Genomic DNA, 21,732 nt, shown 5'->3' on the forward strand with positions numbered 1-21,732 from the left:
TCTTGTGGCCTTCGCTGATGCTGATTGGGCTGGTTGCCCCGATACACGTCGCTCTACTTCTGGATATTGCATTTTTCTTGGGCCAAATCTTATCTCCTGGTCCGCTAAGAAACAACCCACCATTTCTCGTTCTAGTTCTGAAGCAGAGTATCGTGCTGTAGCCTACACACTTGCTGAGACAGTCTGGATTCGTCGTCTCCTTCGTGACCTTCGTGTTTTCTTATGGCGCTCTATCAGTATTTATTGCGATAATCTCAGCACCACCTACCTTGCGGCCAATCCTGTTCTCCATGCTCGCACGAAGCACATTGAACTTGATCATCAATTTTTGCGGGAAAAAGTTCAGTCTGGTGATTTGGCCTTAATTCATATCCCTTCTGACAAGCAACTTGCCGACATTTTCACCAAGCCCCTGTCATCCTCTCGGTTTTCGATATTGCGGCTCAATCTTCGCATCCGACCACCGGATGCTTAGCTTGCGGGGGGATGTTACGATATATTTTATCTATATTAGGATGTTACGATATATTAGGATATTGTGTTTTATTGCCTTATATAGAGTAGTATCATTGCCTTCTATAGAGTAGGATTATATAGTATGTAATCCTAGTTATACTCTTACTATAGTAGTCATTGTTACTATAGTAAGACAATCTCTTGTACTATATATATTCATTAATACAACTCGAGAGGGTATGCACTTTAGCCCTTCTTTCACTAACCAAAGGTAAGTAGGAATTTCAGTTAGAAAACTGAATTCGCGAGATTCCGACTATATTATTAGTAATTGACGACTTTGTTGCCGTTTTGGAAATAGTTCGCAGCGGACTTGCAACGGACCTTCGGATTACCTCTGGCTGATGCGTGAGGGATTTTGGAAGCTTAACTTGAGGTATTTATTGAGCCAAAACAGGGATTTAAGCTATTCCTATGTACTAAGTCCAATTACGCCAAAATTGGACCTTTCGGTTGAAGTTTTAATACGATATTCACGCCTTGTGTTCAGCAGGATTGAGACCTAGTGGAGCTGATCCTGGGGATTCCTTTGGACTGACTTGAGCTTAGTACCAGGTGGGTCGGACCTAACCAGAGCAAGTGAAGCTCCCCTATGTTCTATATGTATTATAGAAGTGATCTGGCCTATGTGTATATGATTAATAAGGACTTCGAATGCGACACCTTAATGTTAGCTTGTTTGAAATGAAATCTCTATTAAGTAGAGAACATACATGCATAAGGTATTCAGGTTTATGCTGACTAGTTAAATATGTTTCTAGCATGTTCCTAGACACTAGAGAACAATGACGTTCCTATGACTTTAATGACCCTAAAGTATAGAACAATAACATGCTTTATGCCTATGTTGATAGCGCTATGATAGTGGAAAGATTCTAATGCCAGGTGTAATGAGCGTTACTCTTGCATGCTTACTAAACTAGTGGATTCTAGTTGTTATGACTATTTGTGATATTGAAATTTCCGATCAAGGATAGAGACTGAGAACATTACAAATGATAACATGATAATTGAGACATGTGGACAGTGGAATATGCTTGCTTGCCATCGTGCTCATTCGCACACGCTTGTGAGGGTCGCTCCCTACAAGCCGGCACTACGGAGTTGGCTTACGCGACAGTTGCTCGCCCGTGCAGGATTGGGTGCCGAAGTGGATTGCCGTGGGGAGTGTATACTACCACGGGGCCATTAGGCGCGGCGCAAGTTGGACTACCTTGGGTAGATTCTTATGAATGAAATGAAAGTACAAATGACAAAGGACAGTAATGAATACTTATCAGTTATAGTGTACAGTATTTACTTACACATCCATGTTTATGCTTGTGTTTTTAGTAGTTTATAGTAGTTGCTATGCTTCTGTTACTCAACTGATTCATTACTGCAGAAACCATGATTACATGTGAGTACATGCCTATTGCCTGTTAGCATTGCATATTTATATCTTGTAATTATCGCTTTTACTTTCATTTAGTACATCATGAGCCTAGTGGTGTAATTCGCCGAGGCTGGCGGCTTACCCACTGGAAACTATTGTTAATAGTTCTCACGTTTTTTTTTTTATTGTTGTTTTTACAGAGCCATCTACAGAAGAGGCTAGGGACCGTGGCAAGGGAGTTGCGTCTAGCTAGACATTGCTAGGAGCGTGCTAGTCAATCACCTTGCTACTCGGGTTACGGCCGAGGGTGATGTCCAGTTCATAGAGAGACTACCCTTATACAGATATTTTGTGTGCCCGGTGTTGTATATATGTTTTGGATCCAGATGTGGCAGTTTTAGTACTTTCTTTTGTACCTATATTTTGAGTTGGACACTCTCGTTCTTTTGTTGATAGTCTTTGTGACTTTTACTATGCTCTGATATCAGGATAGGATTATGTTATATTTTTACTCCTATCGACTTGTTTCTTGTAGACGCCTTATATACTGCAGGTGTATGGCGGGTCTGTGCACGTACCGGATATGCTTCCGCTGGTACCCGGACGTGACAGATACACCTTCGGGTGACTCTCATATGTGTTACACTTTCGAGTGGCTTTACTTTCTGTTTGTGACATCAGGTGACTCTCATATGTGCTTTGGGCCATGTCAACAGGTTTTTTGCATTGTTAGTTGCCAGCAACTTGCTTTGAACTTCTAATTCTTTAGAATAAATATAATTTAGTTAACATTCTATTTTTCTTAGTTCGATTTGTAAAGTAAGTTATGTTCAAAACTCAAATTTCGAAATCAAGATTTTTGAAGCTTCCAAGTGAAACCCAGTCACATTATTGTATTTTCTGTATTCAAATTAATTTCCGAATATTTAGATATTTTCTTTGTCACATGCATAATCCGAATAATGTGGTGTATGGTTGTGTTATGCTATTTTTATTATTTCGTTTTATATTATTTTTGCTAGGATAAAACTCCTGCTAGTTGCTGTTAGCTATATGCAATGAGCAGTTTGGACAGTTGTAGAAACATGGTTTTTATTTAAATAAAATTCAAAAGGTTAGGGCATTTCTATGTTACTCTACAGTTTTCAATGAAACAAAATCGCCACTTCTGAGGTCTAGCAGTGCCGTAAGTCGTGGGAGGGACCACACGGCAATTTTGTGCTATAAAAGTGTGATTTGAAGAGAAAAATAGCAAGAGCCAAGAAGGTAACTAGTAAGTTGCGGATTTTTCTACAATAAGTGCTACATTTTATATACCAAATTGCAAGAAAATTTACTGGAGGTGTTACTATGCAAAATACACGCATCGGGGGGCTTTGAGTAAGAAACTCAAAATGACAGGGACTAAAACACAATTTTACACCCTTTTTCTCTCTTCTCTCCCTCTCTCTTCACCCAGGCTGACACCTACCATCCCGTCACCTTCGGCAGTGCCACCCCTGCCTCTAGCGACATCCCTCTAGCCAGCAGAGCTTCGACCAACCAACCCCTCTCTCTCTCTCTCTCTCTCTCTCTCTCGACTTTTCTCTCTGTCCCACGCATTTAATCTCGGCTGTTCCGCCCTAAGCCACTCCCACCGACCTTCTGCACCTCCAGCAACCCCTACCAGCCCTGCTTTGCCACTTTTAGCCCTCCCTGAGCCCCAATCCTAGCCGAAGCTTATGAGAAAGGAACTACTGCTAGATCTGCTGCCGCACCTAGCCACTGGCCATGGCCTCCCCGACCCTCCCATCAGACCCGACCTCCTCTGGCCTACTTCGGCCATCCCTAACTGCTTGAAGCAGAGACAACCAGCTGCTACTCCCTGCTACAGTTGACTAAACTTCGCTTTGGCCAAGATCACTGTTTCGCTGTGGAGCACGGTCCCCTTGAGTGCTTCTACTTCACTGTGCTCCCCTTCGTTGCAGTCCGATCAACTCCTAATCACTGGTTGGGCAACGACGCTCCCGAAGACTTTTAAGCTCAAAGGAAAGGCTGCTCCAACTTTTTTGTCGGTTGCCGTTGGCGTTCCCAATCATGAGCATGATGTTCGAAACATCACTGCCCATCTACTGATGTCGTAGGTCAAATTCCGAGTAGCGAAATTAGCGATAACAACCCTAAACTTCAATTTCTACAGTAAATAATGCTATTAGATGGATTTCTAGGGCCTTTTATGCAAATATACGTCATCGGCTGTCATGGGCATTGATAGTTATCTGTGTTCAACCCTCGGACTGATTGTCCTAGGTCTAAAAATCGTCTTGAAGCTCGAACGGGGCTTCCGATGCAATTATCATCGAAATTGGTCGATAATACGTGTTTTCTGTTCGAGATTTGTAGAAAAATCATTGTGCCCGCCTTAGGTTGTTGTCGAGCCTCCTTGGTTAGTCGGCTCTCACTGTCTTGAGTGTCCGGAGACAATGAGAGGGTAGTGGTGGGTTCCGAAGCTAAAATCGGCACTTCCGGAGACCCATTGTAACATGTTTTCATTTACAAAATTGTTTAGTGTCTACTTTAACTGCAGCTATTCGGACACCCAAATTGCTGTCTTTCAGGGCAGCGGTTGGGCTATGGAGATGAATGGCCTCCTTCAAGGCACTTCGTGGGTTGTGGAAGTATTTTCAGTATATTTTTGTGAATTTTGGTAGGTTTTCGTGAATCGGTAAATTGAACAAATCGCCTGATTGTCTCATTTAGTGGTTATGGTGACTTTAGTGTTAGTTTTGGGCTGTGAGCTAATTGTAACTCCATGGGATCTTTCTTAGGTCCAAGCGATATTTAGGAGCATCTATTGAGTCGTGGACTTGGCATTGATTTTTGTGGTGGGTGCTTTAATTTGAAGTCGGTAAAATAGTGCTGCTCGGTTTCTTTCTTTTATCCCTTATTCTCCTCTATGGTTGTGTACATATTTTGCATCACTTGACTTCTTATTTTATTCGCTCTATTTTCGTTAATATATCATATAGGTTGCTTCTGAGTTGTAGAGTGGTAGACCTTTCATCTCTCGATTTCATTATATGACAGTAGTTGACCTAGTCGGTCGGTATTATATTATGACTTTAGTGACATTGTTTGACCCGATTGATTGATGGCCTTTGTATTTGTCTCTCTTGGCTATTGCCGACAGTTTGGCTATTGAGCATACAACATCAATCGCCATTGCTCACGGAGCATTTCACATGCACTAGCAATTTGGCTCAATGTTCTTTTCCGGAAAAGTTGTCATGTTCCGATCCATAAGCTCTATGCAGTATATTTTGCAGTCGGGTTATATGCTCAGTGATTGAGCACAGTGTGGCATTGGCAGAGTTCTTTAGATCAACACGGTGGTATTTGGATTGAGTTTGGATATTGGATTGTTCGCCCGGTTGATGCATACACATTTTTGCATATCCTTGTTACAGTAACGGTGTTATCTCAGTTGTTTAATTGTATACTTCTTGTATAACTTTTGATACTGTACTTATTATATAAGTTCATACATGCCAAATATATATTTTCTCTGTTTTGTTTATCAGTGAGTATAGCTTGCCTTCAATGACTTGCAGTACCTACTAGAAAACATGTGTATATGTTTCTCAACCCCTATTTTCCATAGGTGACACTAGAGGTGAGAGTCGGGTCGATGCATGAGGGAGCTAGTAGATAGACACCTTCCCTGGGCTATGACCTTGATGTTTTAGCTTTCCATTTTTTTGTTTCAACTATGTATCACGGACACTTATATAAACCTCGTGTGTCCATGTCGGACACTCCTTGGACACACATTCAATGCCCATCCATAGCGCAAACAATTAAAAAAAATACACATATTTTTCTTTTACTTTTTTATGCATATATAATGTAAGATGATATATATTTTAGCTTTTTAATAAATGCATACAAATTTTTTTTGACAATATAAATAAATTATGTATGGTGGAGAATGTTTCTTCTTAAAATATATGAACTATTTTACTAACTTTTATTCGTATGAAAAATATAACAATATTTTACCAAAATTAATATTTATATTATTATATTAATACTATTATATTTTATTAGAGATGTCCATACCGTGTCTGTATCTTAATTTTTTGAAAGCTGTCGAGTCGTAGTGTCCGAGTCATGTCGCGTCCTGTGTCCCGTGTCAGCGTCCGTGACGCCTAGTGTTTCAGATTTCATGTTATCATATTATTTAACTATATCTCATGCCAACAATGGTGGATGTATGTTTCTCAGTACTTAAGTGGTTTCTTTTCAGTATTAGTATCTCTCTAATGATTATTCCTTTATTCATTTGTTTGTTAATTACCTATCTACTTTGTTGATGTGTTGGTTGATGTTGTACCCTAGGTTCCCACGCCGTCTATGTATAGAGGAGACTTTATCCATTTGTACAGAAGAGACTGTCCACGTGGTAGGTCTGTGCATGCTCAGGGTAGTTTTCGGTTTTGGTTTTGGGAAATATATATACGTTTACCGCTATTTTTCCTATAAAAGGTTTTACAAAAGAACCTTGGGATGTGACAATAGTCCTATATTTTAGGGAGTTGTCAAGACAGTGTTAGTCTTTTATTATTTGTTGGAATAACTTGTTGTAAAATTCTTTAAATTTTGATATGCCTATATGGACAGAACAAGCTATGATGAAAAAAATAAGAAATATTCAATTATCAACTCCATGTTGTTATCAGAGGTCTAGGTTCCTTAATTAACCTAAATTCTCCATTCTTGGATTTTATCTATATTCAAAATAGTATCCAACTTCCAACAAACAAAAGAGAAATAATCCTCAGTACGTGTCATTGTGGTATCAGAGTAAGGGCATGGATCAAAGGGTGGAGAAACTAAGAGACCTAAGTGAGCTCTCTTGTTGATGGTCAACAGCACATATTAGAGAAGCTTACCGAGCGGTTTGGACAAATTGACTACATGAGCCTTCTCATCATCATCCAAATTGGATCAAGAGGAGAGAACTTTAATGCTCCACTTTTGAATTCTGGTGCAAGATCTAGTAACACTAATGGGCCCCGACAAAATGGATCTCCTCATTCCTATGGCCCAAGTTTGTCAAACTAGATTTTCCCCACTTTAGTGGTGAAGGAGATACCATGAGTTGGGTCTGCAGGGTAGAAGAATTCTTTCAATTCCACCGCACACCAAATGAAGAGCGTGTAGCACTTGCATCATTCCATTTGGAGGGCGATGCTCAATTGTGGTACCAATTGCTCGAGCAAGAAAAAGATGCAATAACTTGGGAAGAATTTGTAGGGTCATAGATGCACGGTATGATCCTACTCCATTCCAGGACTTCTTTGGAGAATTAATCAAATTACAGCAGGTTGGTTCATCACGTGATTATCAGACCCAATTTGAGAGGTTGCTGCCCAAGGTGGGTCATCTTCCTCAAGACCGACAAATCAATTGCTTCATTAGTGGATGAGACAATTAAGGCTGATGTATTAGCAGCTTGGCCCACATCCATATCTTCTGCTATTGAACTAGCTTGTTTATACGAAGCTCGTAATGCATCACAGAAATGAACAGCTTCAACTCTAGAGTCCAAAAAGAATTATCTGTTAAGCAGACAACATCCTATGGCTCCAACCTTCCAGTTCGGTGGATGTCACCAGCCAAGTTACACGAACATTGTGCAAAGGGGTTGTGCTACAAATGCAACGAAAAATTTGTTCCTAGACATCGATGTAAGAAGCTATTTTTAAGCATATTGTGAAGAAGGCGATGACACTACGGAGCCAAATGAAGAAACAATTCCGCAAGATATAAAAGAGATGCCCAAGATATCATTGCATGCTATTTCAGGAGCAAGAGCACCAGAAACAATGCAAAGGGAGGCATTGGGAACATGTCCGCCACTGTCTTGATAGATTCTGGAAGCACTCATAACTTTCTAAGTGAAGTTCTTGCCAAAAATCTTGGCCTGCAACCTGAAGGTGGAGAAAAATTTGAAGTTGTGTTGGCTTCAGGAGAAAATTTATCTAGCCCAGGTAAATGCACTGGCGTAAAATGAAGCTTGCAAGGAGTACCTATATTTGTGAATTTCTACATGCTTCCATTTGAAGGTTATGATATTTTACAGGGTACACAATGGTTGCATACTCTTGGTCCAATTTGGTGGGACTTTGCTAAGCTGCAAATGAAATTTAGACTAGCTGACTAAGAGGTTGTTCTTCAAGGTCAATCTGTTCTGGCCGACAAACTAATTGGGGAACTGAAGTTTTAAAAGGAAGCCAAAAAGTCAAACAAGGGAATGGTGCTTCAATTATTTTCACTTGAAGTCCAACGTCCTAAAGGTAAGATTAGAAATCAACCTCCACCACTTCAACAGATTTTAGAGAAGTTTCACGATCTATTTAAAGAACACAAATCCTAAGTTGGACTTGACTATGCGCCTTTTCCATAGTAGATAAGGGTTATTTTACTAGTTAGATTATGAATATTGTATTTGAAGAACCCACTAGATTATAAGTATATTTAAGTTCTCCTTTTTTTATCATATTAGGGTTAGTATATGAATTCTAGGCCTATAAATGAGAAGAATCTCTTTTGTAATCAACGATGAATTGAATTAATAGATAAGAGTTTCCCTTGATTGGCTTCTAGCTTACACAAAGTTATAAGAGGACATCCGTGCCTTTAGAGCAAGGAAGCATTGTTTATGTTAATCCTAACAATTGGTACTAGAATAATCATTAGGAAAGAGTAATCGTTACAAGTGGAAGATCCTAGTAATTTCATTTTGCAATAGATAAAGAAAAATAAAGATGAAACATAACAATATTATGCCTACATATTGGCACATGTAAATGTCTAAGAGAACAATAAAGCAAAACAATTTAGTCATAGGCTAAAATATAGGAAACTCTCTATAAATATCCACTTTTGCACATTACCCCGTTGTTTTTAAAAAATCTCTATTTCGTCCTCTTAAAATTTAAAATTGTAGTGCTTAACTTAGCATTATTACAATTTCGTCACAATTCCATGCGTAGTACAATTAAAAAGTTACTTGTATACTCATCTTATCCTTAGAAACAACGAAAAGAGGATAGTACATAGTAGGGGATCTCTTTCAAAAAGTTACCTAATTTCAGCAAAAATAAAATATTTTTTTTGCATTCCCACCATTGTTAAGGATATAGTGGGTATCATAGGAAATTGCAAAAGTGCGAAGTTCATTGTTACAACTATTAAAATTTTGGGAAAAAATAGAGGTTTTTATCAAACGGGGGTAAAGTGGAAAAGCGGATATTTATAAAGGTGTTTTGTGTATTTTAGCCTTAATCTTATAATAAAAACTGAATAACAAATTGCGGATATTACAAACATTTGCAGCTTGGTAAAAAAAAAAATTGAAAGAAACTATATTTTAAAGCAAAGGATAATGGAAATGAGAACAAGATAATGGCAATCAAGCATACTTGCTGCATATAATGGGAAAGCTGACGAGCATTTAGTGTTACTATTATGATATCTACCCACTAAATGTCTACTGACCTTCAAAGCAAACATCCCAAACAAAGAAGATCCTTTTAGAGCACGATCCACCGTAGAAGGTACTTCAGGATTTACATTGCTAATAAACAATCCATATAAACCCATACCAAATATCAACATTACAGTTCCAGCAAGATAGACGTCTGTAGACAAAAGGATACAAAGATACCAAAATGTCAACAAAGTAGAACATTAACCATTCTCTATTAAATAAAAGTGTCCAAGTCTCCAAAAAGCATCAGTATCAATAGATAGAAGGATATAGAATTTGTGGACAAGAATTATTGGCCTTTCCAGCGGTTTATAGAGTTGGTTTCAATATTGTTGCGTTATACAAGATGAAACGGTATAGCGTCTCTCACAAGGGATATGTGGAGATTCATAAATTTTAAGGCATGGTGGAGGAAAATTAACTCTGACAATTAGAGATAGAAATTGAAAGATCAGTTTACAACCAAATGTCATAGTAACTTAAGAGATTATGAAATTACGAAATAATAGCCAATTGCCCTTACTTTTACTGTGGTCGTTCAAATATTGGATATTGATGTTCAAACAGAATTATTTTTATAAATAATCTTTCTGAAAATTTTATTTATAAAAATAGGCCTCCTTAAAAGTTTATTGCAAAAATAATCTTCAAATAGGCCAGGTCAGCTCTCGGAGCGTACAAGTCATATATACGGTGAATGGTTCACCACATTCACATATGCGGTGAACCATTCACTGCATTTGTAGGCCTAGGGGCGAGGCCGCGTAAAACAGAGAATGCGGTAAATGGTTTACCGTATTCATAAAGGCGGTTAACTATTTACCGCATTTAAACGCGGTGACTAGTTCACCGCTTTTAAATGTGGTAAATCGTTTACCGCATTTATATGTGGTAAACGATTCACCGCCTTTATTCAGTATACCCTAACCCCCGCCCGAACCCTTTTCCTTTCTCTCACTCGCCCCGCCCGAGCTCCTCTGTCTCCCACACTGTCTCCCTCACTCTCCCTCACTCCTCTTTGTTTCCCTCACTCCGACCCCCCGACGAGTCTGACGCCGCCGTCGCTGCCGCCGACCTGTGGTGCTGCTGCCGTGCCCTCTCTCCTCAGCATTGCATCCACATTGTTGCATTAGTTTAGTGGTGAGATTGTTGAAAAAGTTGTAGAGTTTTTGAAGTAGAGTTGATTGTTTGCAAATTATTGTGTTCTCTCAATAAAATTTATTGTATTTTGTCTATATTTTGTGGCATGCATACTTTAGATCACATTTTAAACTCTATTAGGTTATTTGTGAGATTTTTTGAAAAAACTGTAGTTGTTTTTGAAGTAGAGTTGATTGTCTGTAAATTATTGTGTTCTCTCAATAAAATTTGTTGTATTTTGTCAATATTTTGTAGCATGCACATTTTAGCTCATATTTTAAACCCTATTTGCATCATTGTATGATAAAATTTGGAACTGAATGTAATAAGTACCGATGGTTACTGAAAAATGATAAATTTATACTGAAAATTGATAAACCCTATTTTCCGGTGTAGTGAACACATGTCATTTGCAAATTGATATTATAAATTGGTCAAATATTGGTATGATTATGTTTGTTTACAAATTTTATATTTTGTTTAAGTTAGGATGGTGCGTAGTAATGTGGCTATTGTTGTTCATTAGAATGGAAAAATATTTGCACACGATAGCAATCCAAAGTACGTTGGCGGTAGTAAGAAATTAAGTGGTATCCCAGTGGATATTACATTTACAGAATTCGAGAGAAAAATATATAGATTGACCGATACTTCGAGAGATGAGTATCGTCGATTTATTAAAGTCCGATATTTGACCGGGATGAATCAATTCGATGTGGTTGAAGTTACGGACGATGACTCACTATGTGGTGCGATGGCATTGTCGGAAAACCTCCGTGTTTGATAATTTTCGTTGAAAATTAGATGGTTTTATCTCAGGGGTATTATTCTAGAATGTTAAATAGTGACTTTAATGTGGATGTATTATCCCCTGGCCCCGAAAGAGAACCTTTTCGTGTTAATATTGGAGGAGGAGCAAATGCACCTAAGTTAGTATTGCAAAATATAAATTGTATAAATATTTTAATATAACAAATATTTATATTGCCTTCTCCCATCAATTGTAGGGAGCACGAATTTCCAAATGTAGTTGTTGGTGATCCTCCTCCCCTCCCACATACTATTCATCATGCCACGGCTTCTACTTCTCATGCCCCACTAGGTAGAGAGTAAGGCATCTCATGTGAAGAAGGGTTAGAATACGTTACAATTAATTTAATCATTCACTGTTTTATTTAGTTAGAAAGTGATTAATTACGAAATAATTGCAGATTTCATACCTCTCATGATGTGCATGACTTTGGATCGTATCCATTGGGAACCGAAAATGACGGTATAGGAAATCGGGCGGAAGTGCAACAAGAAATAGTTGAAGACGGTTATGCTACTGATCATGAGGGTGTTGGACATGAATCTTCAAATTTGGCCGTAAATGAGAACATTGTGGCAGACGGTCATCACTATGATGCAGATCATAATGGCAGACTGGGGGTCCTCGGCTCCTCGCAGATATCATATATACTGAGGGTGATGATCCAATTGTCAATAATGAATATGTTGATGATCCAGATGAAGGTGCAGAGTTCATAGATCATCCAGAGCAATTTGTAGAAGATGACGATTGGATTGACCAGTATGTGGTCGATAACGGTGAATTTGATCGTCCGCAGATTGAACAGCCCCTTCCTACCATTGATGACTTATGGGTTGGTCGGGTATTTCATGATAAATCAAGTTTATTGCACACTCTTAGGGAATGGCATATTGCTCACAACGTGCAAATGAAAGTAATAAAGTCAACGACAAAGGCATATACAGTTAAATGCATGGTAGATTCATGTCCTTGGAGATTACATGCATCGGTACCAAAGGATGTGAGTTATTTTAGAGTTAAAACATACGCCGAGCAACATACATGTTTAGTGCCGGTGCTTAACGCTGCACATCGAAACTGTACTTCATCTCTTATATATCGACATATTCTGCCATTATTGAGGGTAAAGCTTACTTTGACACCGGCGGAAATTAAAGAAAAGGTGCGTAATGAATTGCATGTAGACATACCTTATTCGAAAGCGTGGCAGGCTAGAAGTAAAGCACTACAGATCATTTACGGTGGTTCGGAGGAGTCATACACCGATCTTGGTCGCTTCCTATCTATACTACAGCACGTGAATCCCGAGACTCAATGGCGTCTTGATTCTAAAATCCTACCAAATGGCGTCTTGGGATACAGCTGGATGATGTCGTCGCCGGCCAGATTCGCTTGGAGTGGTTGTTTCAACATTTATGAGATATTCCTTTGGATGCTCCGACGGCCGTGGTTGCAGCATCTACAAGAGCAAAGTTATTAAAGAATTCGTTGTTAAACACATCTTTTAATCCCCTTTTTGAAAAATAAATAAAATTAGGGCAAAACGTGGGATATAAACACCCGTTTATAAACCACGTTAAAATCACTTGATGTGTGTTACCACATCAAGTAAGGAACTGCTCGCCATTAGCGTGAAAACGCTAATGGAAGAAGGGCAGACTAAAATCTATTTATCTTATAACTTCCCTTGGGAGAAATCCCCAATAAAATGTATAAAGCAACCCCTGGGAGCAGGGAATCCCATTGACAAAAGCAAGCCCTTCTTTCACCCCCATTCAAAGAGCTTCATTTCTTCTTTCTTCGGGATTCAAGTAAGCACTACTGGCTTTCAGTCAAGGTAAGGGGTAAAGGTATTGGCTCCCTCTTCTACTGGCCAAGAGCCAGCTCCTGGTGGTCAGAATCTAATAACCGTGACCGTGTATATAGATATCTTCGATGCTGTCATTTCGAAATGTCCGCTTCAACCGCTTTTCACCTCCCAAAAAGCTAAGTTGGCTTGACGAGCGCAGATGAGGAAGCGGGAGCAAGAAAACCTAGTTTCTCTTTCTTTTCCAAATACTTTTTTTTTTTAGTGTTGGGGCAAAGAGAAGCGCTTTCACTACTGAGAAAGCGAACGGTCAGCGCGAGGGTTGGACGACTTAGCCGAGCGTTAGCGAAGCCTCATTCTCATAGCGAGGCGCAGCTTTTTTCAAGGTCAAATAGACGCTTCGGAAAGGATTCCACAATAAATTGATCTACCACTTGCGTATCAATTAATTTCTCTACCAGGTCATAGTGGGTCATTCTCTCGGGGAGTGGCTTGTTTTGTCTCTCCAGAAGTTGGGCTATGCCCAAGCTGTTGCGACAGAGGTGGTTTGCGAAGGAGTGTCTGCCGGGATAGTGTCAACTATGAGTGAGCCGCCACTTATAAAAGAGGCAGCCGCAGGATCGACTACAGTGTTGCCGATGCCAAAAGCTTCCAGCCGTCCTTTGTTGACAGCTTTAATTGGTTGCGGGCGGCTACGTTGACAGAGACTCCTTCACTTGTAGCGACTCAACATGCACTGGAGCCTAATGTCGGTTCGGAGCCACGTTGGAATTCACAATCAAATGTGTCTCCGCATCCAACCAACACGTAAGTCCCCTACGTAGCAGAGGATAGGCCGGTTCGCTTGAGGAGAATATTTTCGATGATCAGCCGTCGCATCTGGTGCTTGTTGTGCTGGTCGGAACAGTTAACTCGAAAGGAAATGGAAATGAGTGACTCTCGGGTGAACCAATTGCTTCAAGATAGGATTTGCTTAGCTTTCTTTCTTCCTGTCCTTTCCGGACTCTGTCGATGGTATGCTTTGGATGGCTTCTTGGTATGCTGTGTATGGTAGGCTTTCTCATCTGCCGGGAATGGTATGCTTTCTTATAGTAAATAGGTTTGTTCAAGGACAAGGACCGAATTTCAAATTGGATGCAGTTTGTTTCCTAACCCTACCGGATATCGCGTTCACCTCAAGTCGCTACCGCTACTTGAGGATTTTGATTTCTGCGGAGGCCTAGCTTGGGACGCAGCTACCTTGGCCTATCTCTATCGGGCATTAAGGGAATGCCTCTATGAAGGGAACGGCTGAGTGTTGTGCCTTTGGTACACTACTGCATGTCAAATTACTATAACTTAGTTTCTTTTACTAATAACTTATAACTTAGTTTTTTTTACTAATTTTATAGTTAACTTTTTTTGTTCTTAGATATGGGCATGGGACCATATACACCCGATCGAGTTGGAGCTCCACCGGATCTCCATGATTGTCCATTGGGTTGTCGGTATGCTATGTGTTTAAAATATAATATAATAAAATAATAAATATTGATATTGTATTGATGTATTATAAAATAATAAAAAATACTATTAATCACATCTGCAGGTGGAACATGGGATTGCGATTTCGTGGAAATGTCAGGGCGACTGACATTGAGTTTTATCGCGATGAACTAGATCAGCAGAAGGAGTCACAAGTACGTATAGACTTCATAAATTAAATACATGCACATCCGTTCTAAAATTTTACATTCATATTTATTTTTTTTAATACATTTGTACAGGTTACATGGATGCCCTATACAGAGGATGTTTTGAACTGTCTTCCTGCATTGTCTCGAGGGCTCTGCAGTCTGGCGTTCGAGAACTTGTTTAATATGCTATCATATTGTCGAGCTACATATACCTGATCGAGTTCTGCGTCAGTTTGGATTGCTGCAGCATATACCGGAGCCCGTAGAAGCTATACAGAGGATCACCTCGCAGGGTAGATCAAGCAAGGACTGGGCAGTATTTCATGCTCCATATATTCAACATTGGGCAGATCGTCTGAAGCATATTGCAGAGCAAAGTCCTTTCATCGATTCAGATCCGATACGAGCCACCTCTGTGTACATGCAGTGGTATTGGGGGATCACAAGGAGGTGGATTTCTCGTCCTGTACAGCAGCCTCCACTTACTTTTCTGCCGCGTGGGAATGTCAAGAGACGATTAGTAAGATTATTTTATTTTATAGTTTATTTCAATATAAGGATATTCATTATATATAATCATGTATGTTTATACAGGTGTATGCTATGCGGCATGCTTTTAGCAGTATTGGTCATTTGATGGATGATCCTCCGGAGCCCACTAGAATGATGGATGCTCTAGCACATGTGAGATGGGATCTCGAGAGTGTTAGAAAGCCTACCGACATTACCCGTGACAGGGCATTCAGATGTTTCTTCTCCGACTTTTGGTGATTACGATGATATTCCCTCCACGTCAACGCCTGCATATGATTTCGGTGATATTCCCTCCACCTCGATGCCTGCATATGATTTCGATGATATTCCCTCCACCTCGATCCCTGCGTATGATTTTCCATCGACATCTATCCCAATTCATCCATTTGATGTCCCTTCGACTTCTGATGTCCCTTCGACATCAGAAGTGCAGTTTGATATTCCGTCGGCATCCATCCCTCCATTTGATATTCCATCTACGTCAGAGGTATTCTATTTTGATACTCCATTCACATCTATCCATCTTTCTGACGTTCCATCCACGTCGCAGGTTCGTCGTGATGATGTTGTATATCGACATAGACGACAATGACAGGGTCATATTGAGACGCAGGAAGGGATACTACCATCAGCTGTTGAGCAAGGGATGGTGCCGATTGTCGAGGGCATCGCCATCGAGCATATTGATCAGATGGATGTCATTGAGCCCGTGCAGCCTGAGATGGAGCATGACATACATATTCGAGGACGGAGTCGAGGACGCGGTCGTAGACGCGGACGTGGACGTGGCAGGGGACGAGGGCAAGAGCATAGGAGGGGGATGGAGGGGACTTGATTTTTTTTTTTTATCATTTTTGGGATTCTTATGTATATTTGATATTTCAGATCTTTGTACATTGATTTTTTATAGTATTATCTAAATTTATTCATATTGAAATGTGTTGATATTGGTATAGCTCATTTTATATGCTTAAAGTGTGGTTGAAGTTGGTATGGATGATTTTATGTATTTATTGCTGTAATTGAAATGTTTGAAAACATTGCTATTTTGTATAATGTGGGAATTTTGCAAAGTTGCTGCTGCTTGGCTGTGGTTTTGCTTAAATGCGGTGAACCATTTACCGCATATAAATGCGGTGAATGGTTCACCGCTTTATGAGTTTTCTCGCCACACCCAACCGGTAGGGGAAACAACATGAAGGCGGTGAATGGTTCACCGCCTTCATAGGATTTTTAAATCCTTATGAAAGCGGTGAAAATTTTACCACTTTCACTTGAAAGCGGTAAATGATTCACCGCTTTTATCCTCTCCCGCCAGGTCACTGCCCACATGGCAGTTTGGAGCCTATTTTCACAAATACAAATTTCAGAGGCCTATTTTTAAAATAAAAGAGTTGGAGGAGACTAGTTGGGTAAAAATCCCGTTCAAACATCTTCCTTGAAGAAATAGTGGTATTGGAACCTAGAGTACTATCCCAAAAATAGAAAGAAAGAGCAACAGATGTTATCAATGTACATATATTAAAGTCCGTGGACAAGGATGTCGTATAGACATGTGCAGCTCAAAGTGTGAAAAAGACCGAACACCCTTCTCTTTCTGTTCCATTCTATTAATGATTAAGATAGTAATAAAGTAATTTAACACCACCAAGCTTCCCCTTTTCTCCACCGCCTCTCTCTATCTCTCTCTCTCTCTTTCTCTCTTTCTCTCATCTTTTTTCTCTAAACTCATCATTGCCTCATCAGCCGGCTCTCTCTCCCCCCCTCTCTCTACCCCTTCTCCCTGAATAAAGCAAATCAGATAGGACGACGAGTAATCCAGATGGGCAACATAGAAGAGTGGGAATAGTGACATCCCTCTCTTGTGATGGCAAACACTAGCGTCCCCTCACTCCTTGTCAAGCTGGTTGTTGCAGTCAAATCATAGACAGTGGCAATGTAAGGTGCCGAACTTCTAAAGTTATAAAGTTACGGTGTATGTTAGTTTGGAAAGCCATTAGAGTGGTTCCGGCGAAGTTCGGGAGCATTCGGGCGTTTTCGGTGCGCGTTGGGCACGAAAATGAAACCCGAAAGGCTATGTTGGACCGAGGACTAAATCCGGCGTTAGCGTGGATGAAAAGAGGATTTAAATATGATCGAAAATATGTTTTGGGGGTCTCGGTGCGATTTGAAATGAATCGGAAACCCCACGAGCGAAAACGAGCGAAAACGGAGAAAAAGCTGAAAGAGGCTGAAATTTGGCTAAGTCCTTAATTCGTTGGGCTGGGAGGACCTACGGGGTCCGGTCCCTCAAGCCAAGGACCGGTCCCCGTAGCCCGAAAATGTCCAGTACGGGCAATGCACAAAGAGGCAAGTTGAGGGGGTTTCTTGCAATTTGGTGTAAGTGGGGGTTATTTGAAGGTGAGAGAAGCTTTCCTCTCTCACTCCCTCACACTCTAAACCCTAAAACACATTCCCTCTCTCTCTCTCTCTCTAGGCTCTCATTCTCTCTCTCATCAAGGAGGGCAAGAGGAGGAATTGGGGGACAAGAAGCAAAGAAGGTGGGCTATCATCTTCTTCATCTCCTTCTTCACCTTAGAGCAAGCTTGTGGAGGTAAGCTTGTTGGGCTTTAATGGTCGATGTGTAGGGTTTAATTCTTATACCCTAGAAATAGATTTTGTGGAACCCTTAAATGCTAAATGCATGCTTATTGCTTGAATCAAGTGGTGGAAATGGGTTTCTTGCAATAGTAGCAAACCTAGGGTTCAAAATGGGGTTTTACTAAATGATTGGGTTTGATCTAAATTAACCCTATGTAAACCTAATTGCTAGGTGTTTTAACGCGTTGGCGAAGTCGGTTCGGCAGTTCGTCAAGCCTACGCGAAGAAGTCGAAGAAGAGGCCTGTTTTGGTACAGATTGCCGCAGCACGCGGCATAGGCTTCCAAAAATCACGAGATCGGACTCGTGGCCTCGTGGCATCACCTAAAGGTGGGGGGTGTCATTCCAAAACAACTGGGCTTCCTTCTATGTCTGAGTTAGATTATTGATCATGTTCACGCATTGTTTCTTATGCATTATAGGATATATGTTGTAGTTGCATTCTATTTCCTTGCATGCTTGCTTAGCAGTGTAGCATTGTGGGCTTGACACATGAATCTAGGGGGCATGAGGATTTGATCGTGTAGCATGAGATCCTATAGTGATAAGAATATGGTGAACTTGGACATGATGATGAAAACCAAGGACATGTGAACTAGTGTAGTGGAAACACTTATAACTTGGACGGGTGGCATGTAAACTAGTGTGGTTGAGACACACACAACTTAACGATGTAAACGAGTGGCATTAAACCTAATGTACAAACTTAGGTTGAGAATTGAACCTAGAGTCGAATAAACCTAGATTAAGAGATGAGTGATATTGAACCTAGAGTCAAGTGGACCTAGGAGGAAAATGGCATTGGACCTAGTGTTGTAGAACGTAGGTTATGAGCATAGTAACATGGGACCTAAAGTATTAAACTTAGATTGAGTAATGGTGAATTTAGGGATAGGTGGATTTCCCTAACTATGATACATTACATGAGAATTTAGTGTAGTTGAGACACTATGGCATTGAACATAGGGATAGGTGGATTCCCGAGTGTTTGTTAACCCTAATTGACAGGGTATCCTCAGTGGGCGAGGATTGGATCATACTCACAGTCTGTTTGAGCTTGTGGTGGTCGCTCCACACAAGCAATGCACTCCGAAGTTGTCACAAGCGGGGTAGCTTATGAGCGGATAGCTCACCGGGTGGGATACGAGCGGGGTAACTCCTCACCTATTGGACTGGGACGTGAGTTGGGGCGAAGGGCGGGGTAGCCCTTCACCTATGAGATTTGAAATTAGAGTTAGGGCGAAGAGCGGGGTAGCTCTTCACCTTTGAGATTTGAGATCTGAGTCATGGCGTAACCTTCGGGTCAGCCAAGTGGATTGGGTAATGAACTCCTGATTGATATGCATCTTGAGCATAGTAGGCATTGCATTATACTTGATGTAGAGACACAACTAGAGTACTTGAGATGTTCATTCATTACTTTGTATATAGAGGCATAGTAGCATACTTGTATATTTCATTACTATGCAGCAGTTATTTCCATACCTATCTACTTATGCCTGCTTAGACCTAGTGGGAAGATCGGCGGAGTCGGCGGCCGAACCCACCGGGAACTATATTTATATAGTTCTCACCCCACTTTGTTGCAGGGCCGAGTTTGAGCGTTCCGGGGGAGGATCACGGTAAGGGCATAGCGCCCTAGTTAGCTAGTAGTGGCTTTCCCTTTTACTAGAGTACCCTCGTGTACATAGGTGACATGGATGTATTTTTGGATATGTATCTAGATGACAAACATATAATCAAATGTATTCATTTTGATGAGATAAAAATGTAAATCAAATGTATAAATGGTTGGATGCAAATGTAATAGATAGAACTCTCTCTCTTTTGTTTACTTGTAATATTACTTACTTGCTCTTGTGTATGCTTGTGAAATTACTCGCTTGCATTGATCATGTATGTTGAATGAATTTTTCCTGGGCAAATTCTTGTACATGATCTCCTTGCTTAGCCTTGGGCGGACAGGGGAGGTGCTATCCGTTCGGCGTCTGTTCGACGTGCCTAAACCGGCCAAATTGGCGGTCGCGGGGCGTGACAGGCAAGGCCCTTATAAGAGAAGGTAGGTGAAGGAAATGGCAGCGGCATAGCAGTAAGGAGGATGATGTAGGACTACAAGCATTGATGCACTCAGTCTTTGGGAAGGTAGATGATCACATTGCAGTCTTGAGCTTTGCAAAGCCACTCACAAAGTGAAGGCATGGTTGAGACCAATGGCGCACCTCACAATGGTAAGGATAGAGAAGAAGGGTTTGTATATCCAAAGTCCAAACCACACTCAATCTTCTAGAAAAAAGGCGTGATAAGGACCTAGATTCAAAGAGGGCTAAGCTTATTTGAGTCAATTTTTGCATTAGGGTTGATTGAGTCATTTAGGTCTTAATTTTTTTCTTATTTTCGGAATTATTTTGTTTGTTAATTTGTTTTAGTCTGTTTTAAAAAAAAATTTAGGATTTATCATATGGAATAAATCTCTAAAAATTTGGGATAAGTTTAGGCTTTTTTAGTTATATTCGAATTAGGAAAAGATCCCTAAAATCGTGGGATTTGTTTTAGATCATAATTATGTTTTGAAGGTTATAAATGTAGCTTATGCCTCAATGAAACACTATACCTCTGATTAAATTATACTCTAATTTCCAATTAATATTTAAATTTAAATTTGTTTTAAACATAACTATTTCCTTCCTCCTGTAAAATGGACTTCATTTGAAAGTATTAAAAAGCTTATTTTTGAAGGAAAATTTTTAATTGTCAAGAATAAAGTGCGATATACAACTTCAGGATTTTTCGACATTATTTACCTATAGCATGAATAGTCTTAAAATAAATGGCTGAAAATAAAAATCTCATAAAAAGGATAATAAAAAACTTAAATTTCAGATCGGAGATAGTAATCTTGCCCTAAATAGTAAAAAGAGTTTTTGATCAAAATTTCATTGAACTTGAATTTGTTCTACGCTGTTAAACTTACAAATGCATTACATCAGCCATTAAAATTGTCAATTTTAATACTTTTTGATCACTAGTGAAATGTTGAGAAAATATGAAATTTGGATTGTACTTGCTTCCAATAGCGTAGATTATGTTTAACAAAACCGATCGCCTATTCAGATGTTCCATCCTTGAAAACAATTTCATAGCACAAAGGCCTCTATGCTATTAATAGTATACAAGCCGGACTCCATATATAAAAATAGCTAAAGCCTATTTGCACATAAATCCCTAAGGTTTGTATATGTGGCTAAAGCCTATTTGGAGAGTTGACTGTACATACTGGGACTGGCGAGGCCAACTATATTGTATTTTTATTCTGTGATATCTAAGCTGGTGTATTTCTGGGGATACTTTGTGGTAGATCTTTAGTCATGTTTTGCAGGTTTAGACGCTTCGTGTGCACATGCTTCCCATGTATGTGGCTGATCTGTTGGCGTGCCCGGGCTTCTGCCGTAACCCCGGGCATGAGCTTTCCGGGCTAATCACCGAAATTAATCGTAATAATGCTATTTTGGACTGGCCTTCCGTAGTGCAAGTAGCAAAAGGCTTGGTGGTTTGTACCCAAGGTCCCATGTTCGAATCCTAGTTGATTCACATTTTCAGCTAAATTTATTTCTAAAAGAAATGAACAAAGCGGGTAGCATGCTACCTTTCTCTTAAAAAAAAAAATGCTATTTTGGCTTAAAATTCACGAAAATGCTGA

General features: G+C 40.0%; 1 protein-coding gene and 1 long non-coding RNA gene across 5 annotated transcripts in view; one reads left to right on the top strand and one right to left on the bottom strand.

The window, feature by feature from the left end:
* The window catches only part of LOC109724156, a 52,861-nt gene that overhangs the window by 5,694 nt on the left and 25,435 nt on the right, over positions 1-21,732 (bottom strand). For 3 of the 4 annotated variants that reach the window (XM_020252877.1, XM_020252875.1, XM_020252878.1), the window contains one exon: positions 9,434-9,576. In XM_020252877.1, coding sequence (XP_020108466.1) covers positions 9,434-9,576 — 143 coding nt within the window. Of the gene's footprint in view, positions 1-7,750; positions 7,864-9,433; positions 9,577-21,732 lie in introns of all 4 variants that reach the window. The other variant, XM_020252876.1, reaches the window with a different exon arrangement.
* Positions 14,598-16,247, top strand: LOC109724158. The gene is made up of 4 exons (XR_002219836.1): positions 14,598-14,673; positions 14,775-14,865; positions 14,953-15,883; positions 15,947-16,247. It is a non-coding gene; the product is annotated as an uncharacterized LOC109724158 (long non-coding RNA).

The sequence above is a fragment of the Ananas comosus genome, linkage group 18, assembly GCF_001540865.1.
Source record: "Ananas comosus cultivar F153 linkage group 18, ASM154086v1, whole genome shotgun sequence".
Taxonomy (NCBI): domain Eukaryota; kingdom Viridiplantae; phylum Streptophyta; class Magnoliopsida; order Poales; family Bromeliaceae; genus Ananas; species Ananas comosus.